The sequence below is a fragment of the Taudactylus pleione genome, unplaced genomic scaffold (assembly GCF_031769625.1).
Source record: "Taudactylus pleione unplaced genomic scaffold, aTauple2 ptg000309l, whole genome shotgun sequence".
In the NCBI taxonomy this organism is placed as follows: domain Eukaryota; kingdom Metazoa; phylum Chordata; class Amphibia; order Anura; family Myobatrachidae; genus Taudactylus; species Taudactylus pleione.
Window position 1 is genome coordinate 3371292 of NW_028284710.1, and position 19344 is coordinate 3390635.

The 19344-nt window shown below is 39.9% G+C and overlaps 1 protein-coding gene across 1 annotated transcript in view; it reads right to left on the minus strand.

The window, feature by feature from the left end:
- Nucleotides 1-209: 209 nt before the first annotated feature.
- ADAMTS16 (ADAM metallopeptidase with thrombospondin type 1 motif 16) overlaps nt 210-19344 on the minus strand; it is a 337999-nt gene continuing 318864 nt past the window's right edge. The window contains exons 21-23 of the mRNA XM_088442271.1: nt 17608-17832; nt 2385-2529; nt 210-761 (exon numbers count right to left, since the gene is read on the minus strand). Coding sequence (XP_088298397.1) covers nt 646-761; nt 2385-2529; nt 17608-17832 — 486 coding nt within the window. The 3' untranslated portion in view covers nt 210-645. The remainder of the gene's footprint in view (nt 762-2384; nt 2530-17607; nt 17833-19344) is intronic.

Genomic DNA, 19344 nt, shown 5'->3' on the forward strand with positions numbered 1-19344 from the left:
GCAAAAATGTTAGCACCATTAGAAATTGTTTTGCATTCCTTAATATAATAATTGCAAAGTCCAGTTTTTCAATGAGATAATGACTGAGTATTGTATAAATAGTTTAGAGAAAGAATTAAAATTTCCAATATTATTGGGTGTTGTGAGTGTTTAACAGCAGGTGATAAAACCAGCAGCGCTAACATGTGACATATTCTTATGAGTTGAATCCAGCTGTCGGAAGTGCTCTGGTAATGACAACTTGGAAGGAAACGCTGACTGTTCTCCTTACAGCAGAAGTGAGGTAAGATGATGCCATGCCATTTGTTCGGCACCATTTTCATGCAGCTTTCCCTGCTGTAATTACAAGTTTCCATGAGGGATCCAGCATGAAAAACCACCAAATACTTATTTGTCAGAAGAAAATGACATGAACGCATTACAAAGTCTCATATGACTCTGCTCAAAGAATGGTCTTGTTCGTTGTATATATATATTGTTTTTTGTCACCTCAATACTATATTGGTTGAAAATGTAAGAAGCCCATTTGGGGTCTGCAGTTTTTAAGTACAATACTGAAAGCAAGTGAAGAAAGCGTTGTCAACAAAGGTCGAAATTTTAGCTGTCCCCGGATTTTATTTATTTAACTTTGTAGCATGATCCTGCTTATACATTTGACTTGGAACAAGATGTGCAGCACTGCTTGCCATAAAATTTGTGATTGCATACACCATGCTGGGGCACCAAATAACACCAATTGAAATAATCTTTGCAGGAGGTATCTGGAAATAAAGATCATTGGTATAGTTAGTGCAATAAATTGACTTTGCTATAGTAGAGACTAAACTGCTGTAAAACCTTTACTCTGCCTGCCAGTACAGATGACTTAGGGGCCTATGTACAAATAATCGTGGAAGTGCTGCAATTTCTTTCAATGTACATTGCAATGGATATAATCATTTCATACATGATCATCCCTGCTATGTACTAAATGTAACTCAGAGGGACAGCAGTAGCGATAACTGCTGTCCCTGCTAGTCAGATTCCGGGGGTTACAGAAGAGTCTTTCACATGTGTACAGTACAAAAGAAACTCTCTTTTTTGGGGGGCACTCGTTATCAATTATGTTTAAAACGTAACTTTTAATAAATCATTTAAATATTCAAACATACATATTCAAAACCGACATATAGGAGTGAAAACAAAAAGAGCTCAGTGTAAGAAAAAGCAATGAGAATATATTATGCAGTATAATTCAATCTAGAAGCACAAATGCTCCAATATTATCACAGCAGACAGTCACAAAATTCGTTGGTAAAAGGTTATTAAATAACTATATAGTGACTACTTGCTACAGTCCTAAATGAGTATAATTTTGCCAGGTGACGACAGTGTATAAATACTAAGGAGATCTGTAGAGTGTCAGATTCGAGAGCAGGACGGAGTCTGAGAGAGAGGGATTGTAACATTTCCTCTCCTCCGAATATGCCTCCATAGGCATAAAGTGGTTAACACAATCTGAAGATGGTGTAAACCAACGTGTCCAAACTCCGACAAAGTTTGCTTTTGGGAGTTTGGTACATAAGGTCAGACTGCAGTCCCCATTGATAATAATGGGGACTGCGATCTCTGAAATCTCCTGCATTAGGCTGTTCATGCATAACATTGATACATATAATTATGTCAAGGTGCAGTAGAACTGATAAGCTGTGCTTTCCACAACATGGACTGACTTGGATCCAGATACTCTGTTTGACACTTGCTATATGTGGCAATACATTTTTGCTCTATTTTGCATTTTGATGAAACGAGTCCCGGCTCAGATCACTTTTGGGGTACGAGTCCAGGCTCGTGTCTGCTGTTAGTTCAGAACTCGGATTTAAAAGCTGAATCTTGGGTTTTGGATTGCATGTAAACTGATAAAAACAGCTAAAATCAGTAATTTTAACCAATTTCAAAGAAATCCAAAATCAAAACCGAATCATAACCAAAACACTTGAGGGTGTTTTTCCAAAAACCAAAACCATAACATTTGGAGGTGGTTTTCCCAAAATCAAAAGTAAATCATGAGCGAACACACACATCTCTAATTTGTAGTAGTGATTTTAACATGAAAATGTGACTGAACATTTGTGAACAAAAATAGAGACAATTTATTCATGTAGTCAAGACATGTCGACAAGAAGTGTTGGTTGTTCCTCTCTTTATCAAACCACAATAAAAAAGACAGGAATGCCTCATCTACACTGTTGCAATGTGCAACTTTATCTTACATATCTACAAAATGATATCAAGCCATATACATTATTTGTCATGTCACTTCAATACAGCAACTATGGAATTGGAAGCTTGCACAGTAACATGGAATATTTCTAATGAATCCTGAGACAAATGATCAGACCTACCTTTCTTTTCAGGTGGACAAAATTCAGTGTTGCAAGCTTGTGACAAGACTGGCTTTTGATAGGCAATGCACCCACTAGAAGGGTATCCATGACTGAGACATTGCACAGTCCGCACCTGTACACCTCCTCCACAAGTTACTGAACACTGAAAGGAAAGCGCAACCTTTAGAAACATAAATCTTTTTCGATGAGGTCAGAAACTGTACAAGTGAATTCACAGATCCTGGCCCATTGTATATAAAAAAAATAGCATATATATTTGCACTTGTTAAAATCCAAGGAGTCAATTCAATTAGCTACAAGCTATTTGAATTGATGATTTTTTCCCTGTGTCATTTCACATTATTACACATAACTTAATTTATGGACATCTATGGTTTGATTTCTTTGCATGTGTGGATTGCATGGGTTGTTGCTGACATTTGGTGAAAATAGTATTACAATAGCCCCATTACAAATATATTTACTAAGAAAATCCACAGGTGTCTATCAAGTGGACCCACAATTCAGATTCCAATGACGGCAGCACTCTGTAATAAACAATGCTTAACTGCAGAAAATATGAATATATATAGCAATGAACCTCTGTGTGTTTTAAAGATAATTGATTGGATGGAAATTTAAAAGACAGCACTTACAGAAAGTAGCACTTAGTTTTTAACACTGTTGGAACCATCTAAGAGCCTTTAATAGAATAACTACAAAGATACATAAATCATCACAAATAGACACAATAAAATAGCCTATGCCAGATACAATAAAGGAACAATTGTATCAATGACTGCTTGTTGTTACCAATCCATATATTGGTTGTTATGAGTGGTGAGGAGAATTTGCATTGAAATGTCTTTCTGGAAAAAAAACAATCCTCAGCAGTTATCTCCTCATTTTAATGCATCTTGGCAATTCAGAATGAAATCAGTGCTCCTGTCAGAAGTGGGCTCAATTCATTTAGTCAATATGTTATCTCCACTAAATAAGTTATATCCACCCAAAGACTTAGGGGTCTATTCACGTAGCAGTGAAAAGTCCTTCATCAGTGATAAGAGGGCTTTCACTGCTTCTCCTATTGATAAAAGGGGTTACCATGGAGAAATCTCAGATCCAGCGGTGCCCCTGTTTAGTATTCACATCGCTTCTCCATACATTAGTATGGGGAAAGCGATTCATAGAAGCACGGAAAGCTCAGGATGGCGTAATGTGCCTCCTGAGAGTAGAAGAGCAGGGAAGACAGCTGTTTCCCCGATTTCTCCCTGCTCTCCCCGCCCTTTCCCTGACACTGGCCAATCGGTGATGCCCAGGGAGAGCGGGAGAGAAAAACTCAGCCCTTGCTCCCTGATGGTTTCCACAGTGTAGAAGTGACCAGCATATGCCTGCCTGGTCACTTCATACTGCTGACAGCCCACTTAGCCCCACTGCTCCTACCCTCCGACGGCCAGCTCACTCTGCCTCTACCCCGTTCTGTCCAGTATGTGTGTGTGTATATAATACACACATACTACTGACTCCCCACTGTCCCTGGCTTTGCCTGAATCCCCCCCGCAGCGGCCACTCTGCCTAATCACCCTTCCCCCACTGTGGTAGTACTAGTGGCAGGCGCATACGCAGGACACCTAAAATCCAAGAAGACTGTGCATGCACAGACTGAAGCAGATTTGAGGGAGCCAATAATGGAGGAGAAGACATGATTGCCAGGACCCAGGATATTGGATCCCATCGCGGAGAAAGTAAGTCTACATGAATTCCAACTCATTACACCATGATATCGCATTTATAAAATGCGATGTCTGGTGTTAATTAACATATTACTATTGCCATGCTACATGAATAGTTCCAGCCAAGTACCATATGGGTCAAATGGACCAGGATGCAGTCTGGATACCGACGGGTGCTATCCCGCCCACCGATATCCCGACACTGGCAGCCCGATAGGGGGCTAAAGATAGGTGTCGAAATCCTGAAGCCTATCATTAGCCCCACTACAAAATACTGACACCCGGCATACTGAACGAAGGTAAGCTGGGTGTCTTAGCATCTAGCCGCTTTTAGGTCTAGGGAACCCCGGGGGGGACTTAGGGTTAGGCACCACTAGGGGGTTAGGCAACCACTGGTAGGGTTAGGGTGCAGGGAGGGGGGTTATGTTTAGGCGCTAACGGGGGCAGAGGTTAGAGTTAGGCACCACTAAGGGAGGGTTAGGGTTAGTGGGGGAGAGGGTAAGGTTAGGTTACTTACCAGCCCCAGTTGGGAATGTGGTCCATCGGGGTTCCACTGTAGGTATTTGTTCCGGCGGCTATTCAGCCACCGGCATTAAAAGCAGATTCCAATGGACCAAGGATTTTATTTGCAGATTGCAGCATATAAATCTACCTAGCATATAATCTACCTTAATTCACCTCTCACACATCACTCCGCCATGCATTTACTCAATTTACCTTCACTCTTTCTATAACTCACTTTCAGCCCACTTATCTCTAAACCCCATATTTATTATTTTCCTTTCATTCCTTTTTAGTTTATATTCATGAACTGTTTTGATTCCTACAGCTACCACACTCATCGACCTACATAAACAGAAATATCAATTGTCTTCTTTCTTACCTGTCTTCCTTCTCAGTCAACCCTGGGCTCTATACATTCCCCACCATATACTCATACTCCTAGTTTCACCACTAAACATTCTATTAAATTTGTTCATCCAATCCCTCCAACCTTATTCACATCACTCTGCTTCTTTTCTTTTATGGAAAAGAAAAATCTGTGACAAACTTGCTTCCATCTATGACCTGTTAATTTCAAAATCTCTTAACTTCCTTGCCATTAGAGAAATCCGGCTTACCTCTTCTGACACTAGTAGCTCTCTACTACCTTGGATTCTCCCTCTGACATGCTACCATATCCAATACTGGAGATGGAATCTTACTTTTCTTCACAAAGCATATTCAAAGTCATACCCAAAATCCCTTCATGTTCTTTTCTTCCTGTGAAGTCTAATGTTCATGCTAATTGCCACACATTGCCTACATTGTAAATGTTGAGATGTGTCTTATTTGTTTAGTGATTGCTGACTTGCCTCCTTCATTCATCTGGAGGATGCCAGCCACACAGGAAAATAGTCATTGACAGAGTCTGGGAGCCAACATGGAGCATCAGGAGATGAGTGGAGCAAAGGGCCAGGTAACCAGCCATAGCCCAGCCACCAGAAGACACAACATTCACAGGTGAAGATGGAGGACTCGGGACTCCTGCTCAATGTAATAGGTGGCCCGCCACCCTTGTCACCACACAATTTACCTGGAAGCCATGCAGACTTACAGCCTCAGCTACCCACAAGGCATGCAATCAAGAGATGAGCTGCCCATAGCCCACTGAGGCAGGAGCAAGATGGTAAGTTAGCTGCACATAGTAAGTTGGTGCATCATCAGTTTGAGCACAGTAATGAAATGCAAACCAAGCCATGTCATGATATTCTTAATAATGTAACATTTATCCATGTAATTTCTCTTAATATTTAGTGCTGACACATTACCTAGTATAATAATTTACTTGTGACCCTAGTATAGCAGAAGCAAGCGCTGTAGCCCCCTCAGCACATTACATCATGCCATGGTGGATGGGAACACAAGCGACTGGAACAACAGCGCTGCCTGGAGTATCCTCAGGATGATCCGGGGGGCTGTTATGGCTGCAGTCTGCCATTTGGAGCAACAAGATAACACTCCGGGTGGCACTGAATCTATGATTCTGGCTGCAGGGTGCTGTTAGGGTGCTGTAATAACTTGTGGTAATTCTGCTTAATACTCCGCTAGTAGTGTGTGATCTGAGAGATACATGACTGATCACATAAATGGAAAGTTTACTTCTCGTTCATTTTATACAGTTTATTTGAGTGTTTGTTTTAAATTTTCTAAATACATGCTCTTAAAAATGCATTTTATGTGGTTTTCAACCTTTTCCAAACATGATTAGAGATATGTGCAATAAGATCTCCTGGATTGGATACATGTGTCTCACAGATACAATGCAAGAACTGGAGTTAGTCCCAGTAAGGCGAGCAACGGAGTGTTGAATCATGAGAAATGAAGTGAGCCCTGTCATCACTGTTCATATCTTCTTCTCATAAGAAATGGCCAATATGCAATTATACAAATGAACAAAATATCCTTAGAAACAATATCTGCCCTTAAACATAACACTAAAACTTCAAAAAAAACCAGCTGTTAAAAAAGGCATTAAAAATCCAGAGACATTTATTTCATGAGCTCAGCGAAAGGTTATTCCAAATTATGAATTACTGTACATATGATCCAGCAATTAGTCACTTTTTTTCTTTTTACAAGAGGGAAATAAAAAAAAATGTTTGGGCAAAATTTTCAAAATGTAGGATAAGTGTTCAGTTTTTAATCGGAAATTTGGCAGTTTCAAAGATATTGATACTGCAACATAGAATAGTAGTTTGGATATGCATGATCCATTTTCAAGGCCTACTGTAGAATATAAAGTATTATTATGTAAATACATGACTATCGATCTATCTTTTGCATTGACAAGAAAATTAGACATTAAACTTAGAAATTAGATATAGACAACGTGAAGTTCAAAAACTGTTGTCTAAAAATGTCTAACTGTGTTAAAAAATATCACACTTATACTGTATATTGCTCTTAGAAAGCCTTCGTTTTGCACTATACCGTGTTTCTGACCATTACTGCACTTTGCATAATTCATGCATATTGCTCTATTTTGCGCTACAGAAGGTAAATTAGCTCCAACCAAAATATGGGTGAGAGGGTATATTTGTGCTTTTGCTGTAGTATACTTTACAGAAATGTCCCATTATTTAGTATAAAAAGAGATGTGTATCCATAGTTAAAATATTTCAGACACCACACCCCCAAGTAGCAGAGCAGGGTCTTTCAAATACAGGTGGACTTTGTAAGTAGAACTCCTGAAGGGGTCTGTTACCCCCAGTGCAGAACCATTGCAACTGATAAACATTAATTTCAGAGATATTAACTACAAGCAGTTTACACTTTCAGACATTTATGCTTTTTACATTTATAATTAAAGTGTATTGTGACATTATATCAATTTTTATTCAAAATATATCTGTCTCCCACTGTGACTTTAAGCCAGGATCATGATTCAGGTGATCCTTATGAGCAATTATCGTTGTGAATTTTGCAATTTTTAAAATATTTGGAATATTTCTTGTCTCCATATTGTACACTTTTCTTTGGAGTCATGAACTGACTGTTCTAGATTGTGTCAGAGATTTGAGTGTTATATATTTAGTACTTGTTTTGCTTTTTTTCTAGAAGCATTAATGCTACTGTATAGGACTGCCGTTTAAGAGTCTGTTACTGTATTTACAGTATGTGATTATCCGCTTTATGCCTGTGTTATATTTTTCTAATAGTTGAGGTAGTACTGTCATTGTTCACAAATTTGGGTTGCATATTTAGGAGTGCCATTTTGTTGTAATCTACAGTCTTTATTTGTATTAAGGTCCCATAATGTGTTGGAACAATTGTAAAATTTTGCCATCTGTATCAGTAGAATGACCCATTCCAGGGGCATACTGTAAATGGTAAATCAGGGTGATAGGGGTTTCACTTCAAATATTTACTTTGCTTAAACATCTCTCTTAATGTATTTGTCACAATTAGATTTTTGTTTAATCCAAAACTCAAATTCAACCTATACTGATTTCATTTACATAGACTGACAAAAATCTGCATGTATGGGTTACTTGTAATGTAAATCAGAACTGTATGTATATGGGAGATTACAGATATGTTAAATTAATATCAAATACACCACTGCATTTGCCTTGTACACTTTACATTATGTTAAAGTAGGATTCATAGTGTTTTCTTAAGCAGCAATACTTTGTCATGTTAATGAGCATGCACTTTATCTGTCAGTGATTCTGTTACTCCAGGGACTCATCAACTCGGTGTGTTGCAAACAGTAAATGCTCATCACTGGGCCTTATTCAGCAGTGTACGCTAGTGCACTGCTGGACGCAGATTCTCGATGGTCGGGAATCTGCGCAGGCATCGGACCCGTAATGCACATGTGCAGTACAGATCCTGCATGTTCGCCTTTTGTGGGCGGGAGGGGGTGGTAACGGCCTCCGTTTCCCGAAACGGAGGCATGCCGCTGCCGTTGGGGGAGAGGGAAGAGGCCAGAATCTCCGTCGGCTGACGGAGATTTCTTGGCCTCTTTGTTGTATCTGCGGCGGCCGGCTTGCATGACACCACGGGTCACTCAGCCGGACGATGTTATTGCAGATTATCTGATGCTGCGTCCTTGGACTACATAAGGATGCCCAATTTATTTTACATGCACATCCGTAATGGTTAGCAAGACTGCAAAAATATTGGTACAATCGAGTACCATCGGACCCATACACACAGTTAAGGCAGGTCAGACCTCACTCAGGAATTGCTTAGTCCAGCGCATGCTATGAGGCCTCAGGCTGTGCAGGGTATCGAAGTGGATAATTTATGCACACCCATGCAACGGTGTTGAGACACACTTGCACGCCTGCATTCGGCCGACCACCCCCCCCTCACCACTCACAAAGTGGAGCACAATACATGAACAAACCCTAAGAAGTATGTATAGATCTTACTGAGCAACAATATTGGTGACTTTCCGGCTGGGGGCAGCCAGGTCGGCGCTGCAGTGGGCGAGACAGTGGCAATGGTGGACGATGCGGAGTGTGGCTCGAGGCCTCATCCCCCGCTATACAATGCTGAGATTTCCGGTATTGTAAAGAAGGGGGCAAGGCTACGATTATGCAATTCAGAGCAAAATGCATCATTGGACCCCTCCAGACTGCCAGGTAGGTGGGTGGGGTTCAGGGGGTGGCGGCCAGATCATCCAGGAACGCCTTATGATTTTCAGGAGCCTGTCGGGTGGAAAGTCGGCAAGTATGCAATACAATAATGCTCAGGCAGAGCAGTACATGTCCACTTTAACACCAGGCTAATAGGTGTTGCTTTCACAATCTCCCTAAAGTGCATTTTCAAAAATAGGAAAGTGTGTAACAAATATTTTTTTTTTGATTAGCCCTTTTCTCTGTTTATAGTAATCTGTGGTTTTGAATATTCAATGAAGTGTTTGGACTTTATGAAAGTTATATACAGTATTTCATTTAGTAATACATATACAGCAAACATTTTGCTATGAGGCTGCAAGTTTTAGAGCTTCTTTGCCTGTAAATAACAGCTAAGTTGATGCCAGACAACTTTAAAAACTTTGCATAAATATTTTTTATAGCCTTGTACCTGGCTACAGGGAGGCCTCATGGTGTCAGGCTGTCTTCTCTATCTCAGAATACTTTACAGGAGTCGGGCAGACAGCTAGTAAAACTGTGGAGTGTGGTGTGAAAATAAATGATGACATCAGTCATATTAGGAATTTTTTTTGTGTGCTTTATTTTTAATAACAGAGTAGGAAGGAATGATGACAGGGGCTCCAGATTACTTCAAATGCATTTGCAGACTTCTACAGGGAAATCAATTAAGGTCAATCCAAGGAGCCTCATGTGTAAACTGCCTCTCCATAAGTCATCTATTACTTTACCCTGGGAATTGGGAGCTGCATCCATGCAACCCTCTAAACTCACCTTAGGTTACCTTTACCTACTGCCATTAGGCAGGTCTCCACTGAGAAATAGATCTCATTTCTAACTACTGTATCTATTCCCATAATTTACAAGCACAGTATGGCAAAATCAACCACCTTTACTAACATTAAAAATCACGACTAGTCCACAGTAAAACATAGTCACAATTTCACACATATAAATATGGAGTGCACAGATCTCAGATGTGACTTCTAATAAACATAATAATGTAAAGCAGTGGGTATATTCTCATTCCTTATAATACACAAGATTTTCACTAAAAAAATCTGTTTCTTTAACAAAGAGATCTAAACACACATATTCACAGACACAGACTGACAAAAAAGACATTTAGGGGTAAATTGACTAAGAACTGGCATAGTTTAAATACACTGGGCATCGCAGGGACTCGCATGAGTTTTTTTGCATCCAAAATCATGGATTTACCAAGGATCATGTTTGCCTGTCTATTTTGATTCGGTACTAATTGTGTTGTATCATGTACAAGTTCAGTCGTAAGTCGTATTGGGCCCTTCTCTATAATGTGATCTGTGCAGTGCTTTTGTGTGTAGTGTACATAAAGGGTTAAAAGTTCATTAAACTTGGCGTGGGGTCCCCCGTCCCAAAGCATACCCAGCCCTGGATCTTTGAGCCCGTTCTGGTGCTGGAAATTCCAGTGGAGAATGGTGTGGGGTTGCCCCATATTTCCAATACCCAGCACTGGGCTCAACCAGCCGGGACGTAATGCCGTAGAAGGGGGACACGAGTACAAAGTTCCGCGGCTAGTTATGCTTTTGGGGAAGGAACCCTATGTCTTTTTTTTTCTCAAAACGGCCTCCATGTGAGGAGAAACATGTTAAGGATACAGAAGGAGTTTGTATAAGATATACTCACTGGACCTGAGAATCAACCTATTTCTTATTGCACCTTGGATTTAAATCACAGAAAGTGTGGACACTGGGACTTGGGACTCCGCTGCTCTGTTTGCCCTTCACCTGATTACAATTATTATGGAAGCCGTTATTAGAGGGTGCATGCTGCTTTAACTGAGAGTGAATACCCAGTCGTTGTATTAAGAACACTGTTGTTCCACTGCAATTTATTGCATATATGGACCCTGCTCTCACTACTTTGTTGGAGATGCTGGGCAACTCCTGGAATATGCTGGGTCTCCTGACAGAGAGCCGCACAGTGTCTGGTGAATACGGATGATCTGGACACTTCAGCTCACTCACATATACAGTCTAATTAGTGAGGAGCTGGATCATTTCCTACATTATGCTAATCCAGGATTGTGAGTATATGAAGTATATGAAATCCACTCAGGACATTCTATAAAAAGGATCTTTTAGAAGTGTGTCACTAGAACTTTAATACAGTAACGTATTAACTTTACTGCAACATTGTCTGCTACATTATAGAATCATTGTGACTACATAAATATCAACTTTCAATTATTTGAAAGAACACAGGCACTATTTTGTTTAGTACCGTCTGGCATCAGGATATGTAGGCTATGTTTTAGGCCCCTGTTGAGATTCATTTTACTGTTTGGAAATTTAATATGTACATGTGAATGTTTTATTTTTAGGATATGTGTATTTTGCATTTGTATTGTGATATTGTGATTAAAATAGGTTATTAATCCTTATTGCCTTGTGTCTGATAAGTACCACCTCACACCATTTCTTTGTTCTACTTTAGCGACAAGGACTGACACTTTTGTGGGGGTCCAAACAAACCTTGGTTTGTTTGGACCCCCAAAAAAATTTTTTTGGAAGGACTACCGTACCTTCAATTATTAAGGAGGAGGTTGATGTTGAGGGTGTTGGTGGTGGAGATTGCATGTGCTGGTCCAATCTGCTGGTAGCTGATACAGGACTGCTTGTTATTAATTTACAAGTTATTATAATTTTGTTAAACAAATTGCATGAACTCGCTGCAAATGACATAACAGGAAGGAGGCTTTACCAATGGAACAGTTGCCTTTACAACTGTCAGGATTTAGGTTAAAATAATTCCACACCCAAGATGTAGCTTTTTTGGCTTTCTTTTTATCATGAGCAAGAACTGCTGCCACTGGTGGCTAATTTACGTAAACTACATCCTCATCATCAACATCCTCATTAGCGTCAGGACACAAATTTCCCCCTCACCCTCCTTTTGCACTTCCTCCACACTATCATCCTCATTTTCTATTATTTCACCATCTAATACTAGCACAGCCATCAATCGTCAGTGATCAGCTGTGCAACTGGGTGACAGCTGTTATACTTACTTCCTCTATCAAAGGATTGTTTAATGGTCAATTTTTTTTTATTATTACTACTAGTAGTAGTCTGCTTGGTCCCTTTCTGGGATGAAGATCCACCCCCAGCAGCAGCAACAGGCATAGCACTCAAGGATCCTTCTGAGGAATCACAGATAGAAGAGGAGCCAGTCATGCTTATGAAATTGGATGCAGCAGGACTACTTCCAATCACGATTGAGGATGTTGATGGTGGAGATTGCAGGCGCTTGGATCTAACAGAGAGAAGGGAGTAACTAGGTGATGCTGGACTGATTGTTACGTTTTTAGCCAAAGTTTCTGAATTTGCAAACACTTTGGAATTTGATGAATGCGCTGCAAGTGACATAACAGGGAGGAGGTTCCTAGATGGTTAAGGTCCTTACCTCTACACACTCTTGCTTGGCAAATGTTACAGATGGCTTGACAACTGTTGTCTGGATTTGGTTAGAAATAATTCCACACATGAGAAGTGGGTTTTTTTGTCTTTTGCCCTGGCATGACAACAATGGTCTTTTTCCTAGCATGGGCAACAACTGTTGCCCAATTTACACAAACAACATCCTCAGCATCAACATCCTCATCATCATCCATATCCTAATCATCCTTGTTAGCGCCAACTACAGAAATATCCGCCTCATCCTCCTGGTGCAATTCCACAGAAGCATCCTCGATTTCTAAGACAGCATGTTGACTTGTGCTGCTCATCCACACATTTGCAGAGGGCACTCAAATGGTGGAAGGAGGATTCCCTTCAAGTACAGTATTAGAAAGTTCAGGCTCACACATGGCAACCGCGGACACACTTGGACTCTCCTCGGGGATCTGTGACTTTTCTACAACACAGTTGGTTCTTGTGCCTTAGCGATTTTCATTTTTTTGACACTTCTACAGGGAGAAGGGCTTACATCATCATAAGATGCAAAACCACCAGTCATAAATAAAGGCCAAGGCCTTATCCTTTCCTTGCCACTTTGTGTAGTAAATGGTATATTGGCAATTTTTGTTTCTCTGCAGCTAACTTAGCTTTTAATGTTTTTTTTTCTTTAACACTGTAAAACATTGCTTGCTTGATATTAGATGCCCTGACTTAAGCTCTGTATGCCCTTGGGCCTCGGCTTTAGTAGATGATGTAAATGGACTAGTATTGTCACTGGCAGCAGCTCCACCACTCATTTGTGGTTCCTGCTCTCCTCTCAAATGATCGTTCTCCATATTAACAAACACGAATGCAGTGGGGTACAGCACACACGTCAATTTGTACCGATTTTAAGCATTACACTGCAGTATGAATGACCTACAGTGTCACAAAATTTTTTATGAAGTAGAAAAAAATAACACACTTCGTTTTCCACTTAGTGTCACAATATATTTTACAAATACACTGCATTTCCACTAACAGTGTCAATATTTTTTACGAATACACTGTTTTCCACTTAGTGTCACAATATTTTTTATGAATACACTGCGTTTTCCACTAACAGTGTCACAATATTTTTTACGAATACACTGCATTTTACACTAACAGTGTCACAATATTTTTATGAATACACTGCGTTTCCACTAACAATGTCAATATTTTTTATGAATACACTGCGTTTTCCACTTACAGTGTCACAATATTTATTATACACTGCGCTACCACTCACAGGGTCACAAACAATATGTGTATGAATATTACACTGCGGTCTGACAGGCAGCGTCAAAGTAAAAAAAATAAAAATAATATAGTACACTGGGGTACAGCACAATATATATATATATATATATATATATATATATATTATCTTTTTATTAATTATATTACTATTAGCTTTTATTTTTTTTTATACACTGGGCACCATTGGATGGACAGCGCACCCCTGGTTGGATACAGCAACCCCTGCCCCTGGATGAACACAGCAGTCCCTGCCCTAGATGGCCACAACAACCCCTGGATGGACAGCAGCCCCTGCCCTATATGGACACAACAACCCCTGGATGGACACAGCAGCCCCTGGATGGACACAGCAGACCCTCCTGAATGAAGCACAGCCCTGACAGTCTGGATCTCAGCAAGCAAATGGTGCTGATCGCCGTGGGGGGGACTTTTATACAATCCAAAACCCGCGAGAATCCGACAACGGGATGATGATGTTTTGCCCCGCTTTAAGATCCGAGTCAGGAAGGAAAACCTGAGCCGGACTCAGTTCTTGCCTTGGAACTGGAAGGGAACCGAACCTGCTCATCTCTACAGTCTATTGAAATTAACTGGGACGTGCTAATTGCCTGAGAGCACCGCTTCCACGCTCTCAGCCAATCAGTGTGTCCCAATTAATTTCAATGGAGAGTGATCGTAAGTGACCCTGTCACTTTTGTTACAGCTCTCCACTGCACTAGTTCATCAGTTTTTTTGGATGCCTTCATGGATCAGAGAGTAGCTCATCCCAGGATTTTGTAAGTATTAAAGTGTAAAATGAGGGATGTATGAAGGAGTGGTTATCTAATAAATATATACATATATACAACAGTTGGTGTCCATGCCTTGTCTTCATTTTAATATTTTTTTTTACTGGCGGACTACAGATATCAGCTGGCCCCTTACTGTCCAAGCATGCTGGCACTTGTGGTTTACAAGTACCATCATGCCGGCTGTCTGTAAACAACAATATTATATAACTATTTATTTACCATTACCACTACACCCACCACCACCAGGAGTGTGGGGAAAAGCCTAGCGCTTCCAGCCCAGGTCTGGTTGTTTCGGGAGGGGGAGATCCATTTTTTGGGAGCCCTGACTTCTCAAGGGATTCCATCCCTGGGCTGACCAGTTTGTGGCTGGTTAATGTTACAACAGGGGAACCCCACACTGTGTGCCTCCCTGCTATCGCATTATCCCCCCTGCTGGTTCAGCCTGGTGCTGGTTATTGGAAAATAGGGGGAACCCTATGCCATTTTTTCCTCTATTTTAGAATACCAGTCTAGGCTCAGAGGTCCGAGGTGGTTATTGATTTGGGAGGGTGGAGGTCACACATTTTTTTAAATGTAACTACAGTATTTTTATACTACAATACCTAATGAAGCCTGCACACATCACAGTGATCTGTGCAATGCATATATATTGTTGAGCTTATATTCCACAGTCATTTCTATAGAAACTGCCACCAAACTGACAACCCGTGGTGGTGTGTTCTTTTAGAATCCCTCAGGCATCGCAGTCGGATTCAGTTTAGACACCTAAAATGCCACTTTATAAATACTCCAAATTAGACCTTGAAACTGCCATCAAGCCGCTGCGGTTTCCAGGGGACTCTAATTGAGACAGAATCCCCCGCTTAGTAAATTTAGCTTAGACAGACACTTTATGAGAAGTCTTTCCCACCACCTTTCCTTTCTTACTACTCTACATGGAACTGATCCAAATATGCTCCTATTATGACAAGATCAATAACTTGACCTTAATAAGTGCCCTACAGGAAGTTATGATTACAGTAAGTGACTTGGTTCCGACTACATCCTTTGGGTTGGGGCTGCTGCTTTATAAAATATTAGTGAAGCATGTTTATACAGAAGGACACCCTTATTATAAAGGAATTATTTACAGATTTGTCAATGGATTTAGTATGTTCACAAGTTTCATAAAGGTACAGTGGTGCTTGAAAGTTTGGAACCCTACAGAATTTTCTATATCTCTGCTGAAATTTGGCCTAAAACTACCTCAGATTTTCACATAAGTCCTAAAAGTAGATAAAGAGAACAAAAACAAATGAGACAAAAAAATTAGACATGCTCATTTTTTTAGGCAAATGATCCAATATTACATATCTGTGAGTGGCAAAAGTATGTGAACCTTTAGGCTTAGCAGATATTTTGAAGGTGAAATTAGAGTAAGGTATTTTCAATCTATGGGATGACAAACAGGTGTGAGTGGACAACCTGTCTCTTTAAAAGAACATGGATCTATCAAAGTCTGATGTTCACAACACATGTTTGTGGACACGTGTCATGCCATGAACAAAGGAGATTTCCAGACCATTATTACCCTCCCCAAGAGTGGTCGACCAACAAAGATTATGTCAAGGCATCCAACAGTTTGCAAGGTCAAAAAAACCAAGGTAACCTCTAAGCAAATGAAGGCCTCTCTCACATTAGCTAATGTCAATATTCATGAGTCCACCATCAGGAGGATACTGAACAACAATGGTGTGCATGGCAGGATTGCAAGGAGAAAGCCACTAGTCTCCAAAAAGAACATTGCTGCCCATCTGCAGTTTGCTAAAGATCACTTGGACAAGGCAGAAAACTATTATAACAATGTTTTGTGGACAGATGAGTCCAAAATAGAGCTTTTTGGTTTAAATGAGAAGCGTTATGTTTGGCGAAAGGAGAGCACTGTATTCCAGCATAAAAACCTCATACCATCTGTGAAACATGGTGGTATCATGGTTTGGGCCTGTTTTGCTGCATCTGGCCCAGGATGACTTGCCATCATTGATGGGATAATTAATTCTCAATTATACCAGAATATTCTAAAGGAAAATGTCAGGACATCTGTCCATGAGCTGCATCTCAAGATAACGTGGGTCATGCAGCAAGACAATGACCCAAAGAACAGAAGTAATTCGACCAAAGAATAGTTAAAAAAGAATAAATTGAAAGTTTTGGAATGGCCAAGTCAAAGTCCTGACATTAATCCAATCGAAATGTGGTGGAAGGACCTGAAGCAAGCAATTCATGGGAGGAAACCCACCAACATAACAAATTGAAGCTGTTTGTATGGATGAATGGGGTAAAATTCCTCCATGCCAATGTTCGGGACTAATCAACAATTACCAGAAATGTTTAGAAGCAGTTATTGCTGCAAAAGGGGGTCATACCAGAAACTGAAAGCAAAGGTTAACATACTTTTGCAACTCACAGATATGTGATATTGGATAATTTTCCTCAATAAAAACTTTTTTTTTGTTTGATTTGGTTCTCTATCTACTTTTAGAACTTGTGTGAAAATCTGAGGTAGTTTTAGGCCAAATTTCAGCAGAAATATAGAAAATTCAGAGGAGTTCACAAACTTTTAAGTACCACCGTACATATATTACAACTCAAGTCAGTGTTTCTTTGCTTCTAAATTATGTTAAAATGGTGAAAGACAACTACTGTATGTTATTTTCCAGTTGAATGCACTGTGATTCAATGCAGTTTTATTTAATATCTTCATACTTTTTGAAGCACAAATGGGTTTGAATGACAGTTAGCAAAAAAACTAAAACAAGTTGCCCAACTTGCTGGTTCATACCTAAAGAAGAGAAAACTTGTATTAGTACCTGAGACCACGGAGAAGAGTACCAAGATCCTCGAGGATGATTAATTACAGTGTGAAAGGGATATCTTGGACATTCCGCCTGTTCACAGACTTTTTCAACATCTATGTTTGGTTTCTCCAGATGTGAGCATTTTTTTGAAGCAAGATGTCTGTATTTTCCAGAGACATATTTTTCTGTACATTGTATTGTTCTTTTCTGAACTCCTAATCCACATGTAATAGAGCACTAAAAAACATAATATTTATGGTATGCATCACAAATACACATGCAACAAAAAAAGCAATGGAGCTAAGCCAAAGCGTATACAAAATTAGAAGCTGTTAAAGTACAGTAAAGAAGACAGACAAAAACTCAATGCTGGTCGAGGAATTGATTTTCTCAGTTACTGTTACAGTTTTACCATCCTTAAGCATTCGACTATGCTTAACAAGGTCTTTTTTCACACTGTCGTAATTAGAAATTGAGCCTCTGCAATGGAATGTAGCAACTATTTACTTTGTGTCCTTCCGTATTTTGGAAATTTCTGTATAATGTGAATCTGTGGATGCAGCTAAGAAGTCACAGCTGTTTTTTTGTTGGTTTACTGGTCATTATGTAGTTGTGCTATTTATTAGATTTTTTTAGGATACTTTTCATGACTATATGCATTGTAATGAAACTTAAAGCCCATCCCTAGTTTTACACCAGTCTCCAGTATGTAAAATGTTTTTACTAGTTTGTATTCCCATAGCTGCCTTTCCTTTGGCATCTTAGAGCTGATCCTGAGTTGCACGCAAAGTGGCTGTAGTTGTGGGAAGCCGCAGAAGCCTGATTTACTACCTTATGCTAATATAAGCATCCGTTAAACTAACATGGGGGTTTGTGCTTGAGTAAGTGGAAACCAGAACCACACACTGATTTTATGCCAGCAGCCGCAACCATCATCATTAGTGTCACAGACCTCAGTAAGTATTCCTGACGAGTTGCACTATGGCTATGGCCAGAACTCATAATGTGAAAACTTAGATGGTACCATGCTTCTTTTACCACCACCACCGATGGTAATTACTCAAAGGGGCCAATCTACAACACAATTGTTCAGGCTCAGCAACACAACTCCCACACAGTTAGTTGGTTGCCATCTTCTAGCAATTAATAGCAGTTATAGCATAACCTTAGCAGTCTATTAGCCTCCTCAAAAACTGGGTTCTGGAGCATATATGGTTCCCAAACTTTTTTGAATCACGGCACCCTAGAGTACCAGCATTGTTTTCATGGCACCCCTAAGCCAAAATTTTGTTATTGAGAGATTCTGAAAAAAATGTAGTAAGGTGAAGTAAATTGTGCTTACCTGTCATCCTTAGGTTCAGTTATGAGGTGGTGGACAGGTTTGTGCTTCTGTTTGTCCACATATTTACAATACATTGACTATAAATAATTTGATTTGGTGCTGGAACACCAAACTCAGGCACCCCTGCAAGTGTCCTGAGGCATCCCAGGGTACCACAGCACACAGTTTGGGAACCACTGAATTAGACTAATAAAGAATATTTTGTTTCCAAAAACAAGTTCAATGCTTAATTGCAGAAACGTTACAAAGAAAAATGGTTACAAAGTACATATATGTTTTGCAATTCCAAATAAAAAGGAAATAAACTTACAGAAATATCATGCAGCTAATACATGCTGGGGGCACAGCAGAAATAATGAAACAGCCTCTCAATCAGATTGATCTCCAATGGCTGAACCAGGATCAAA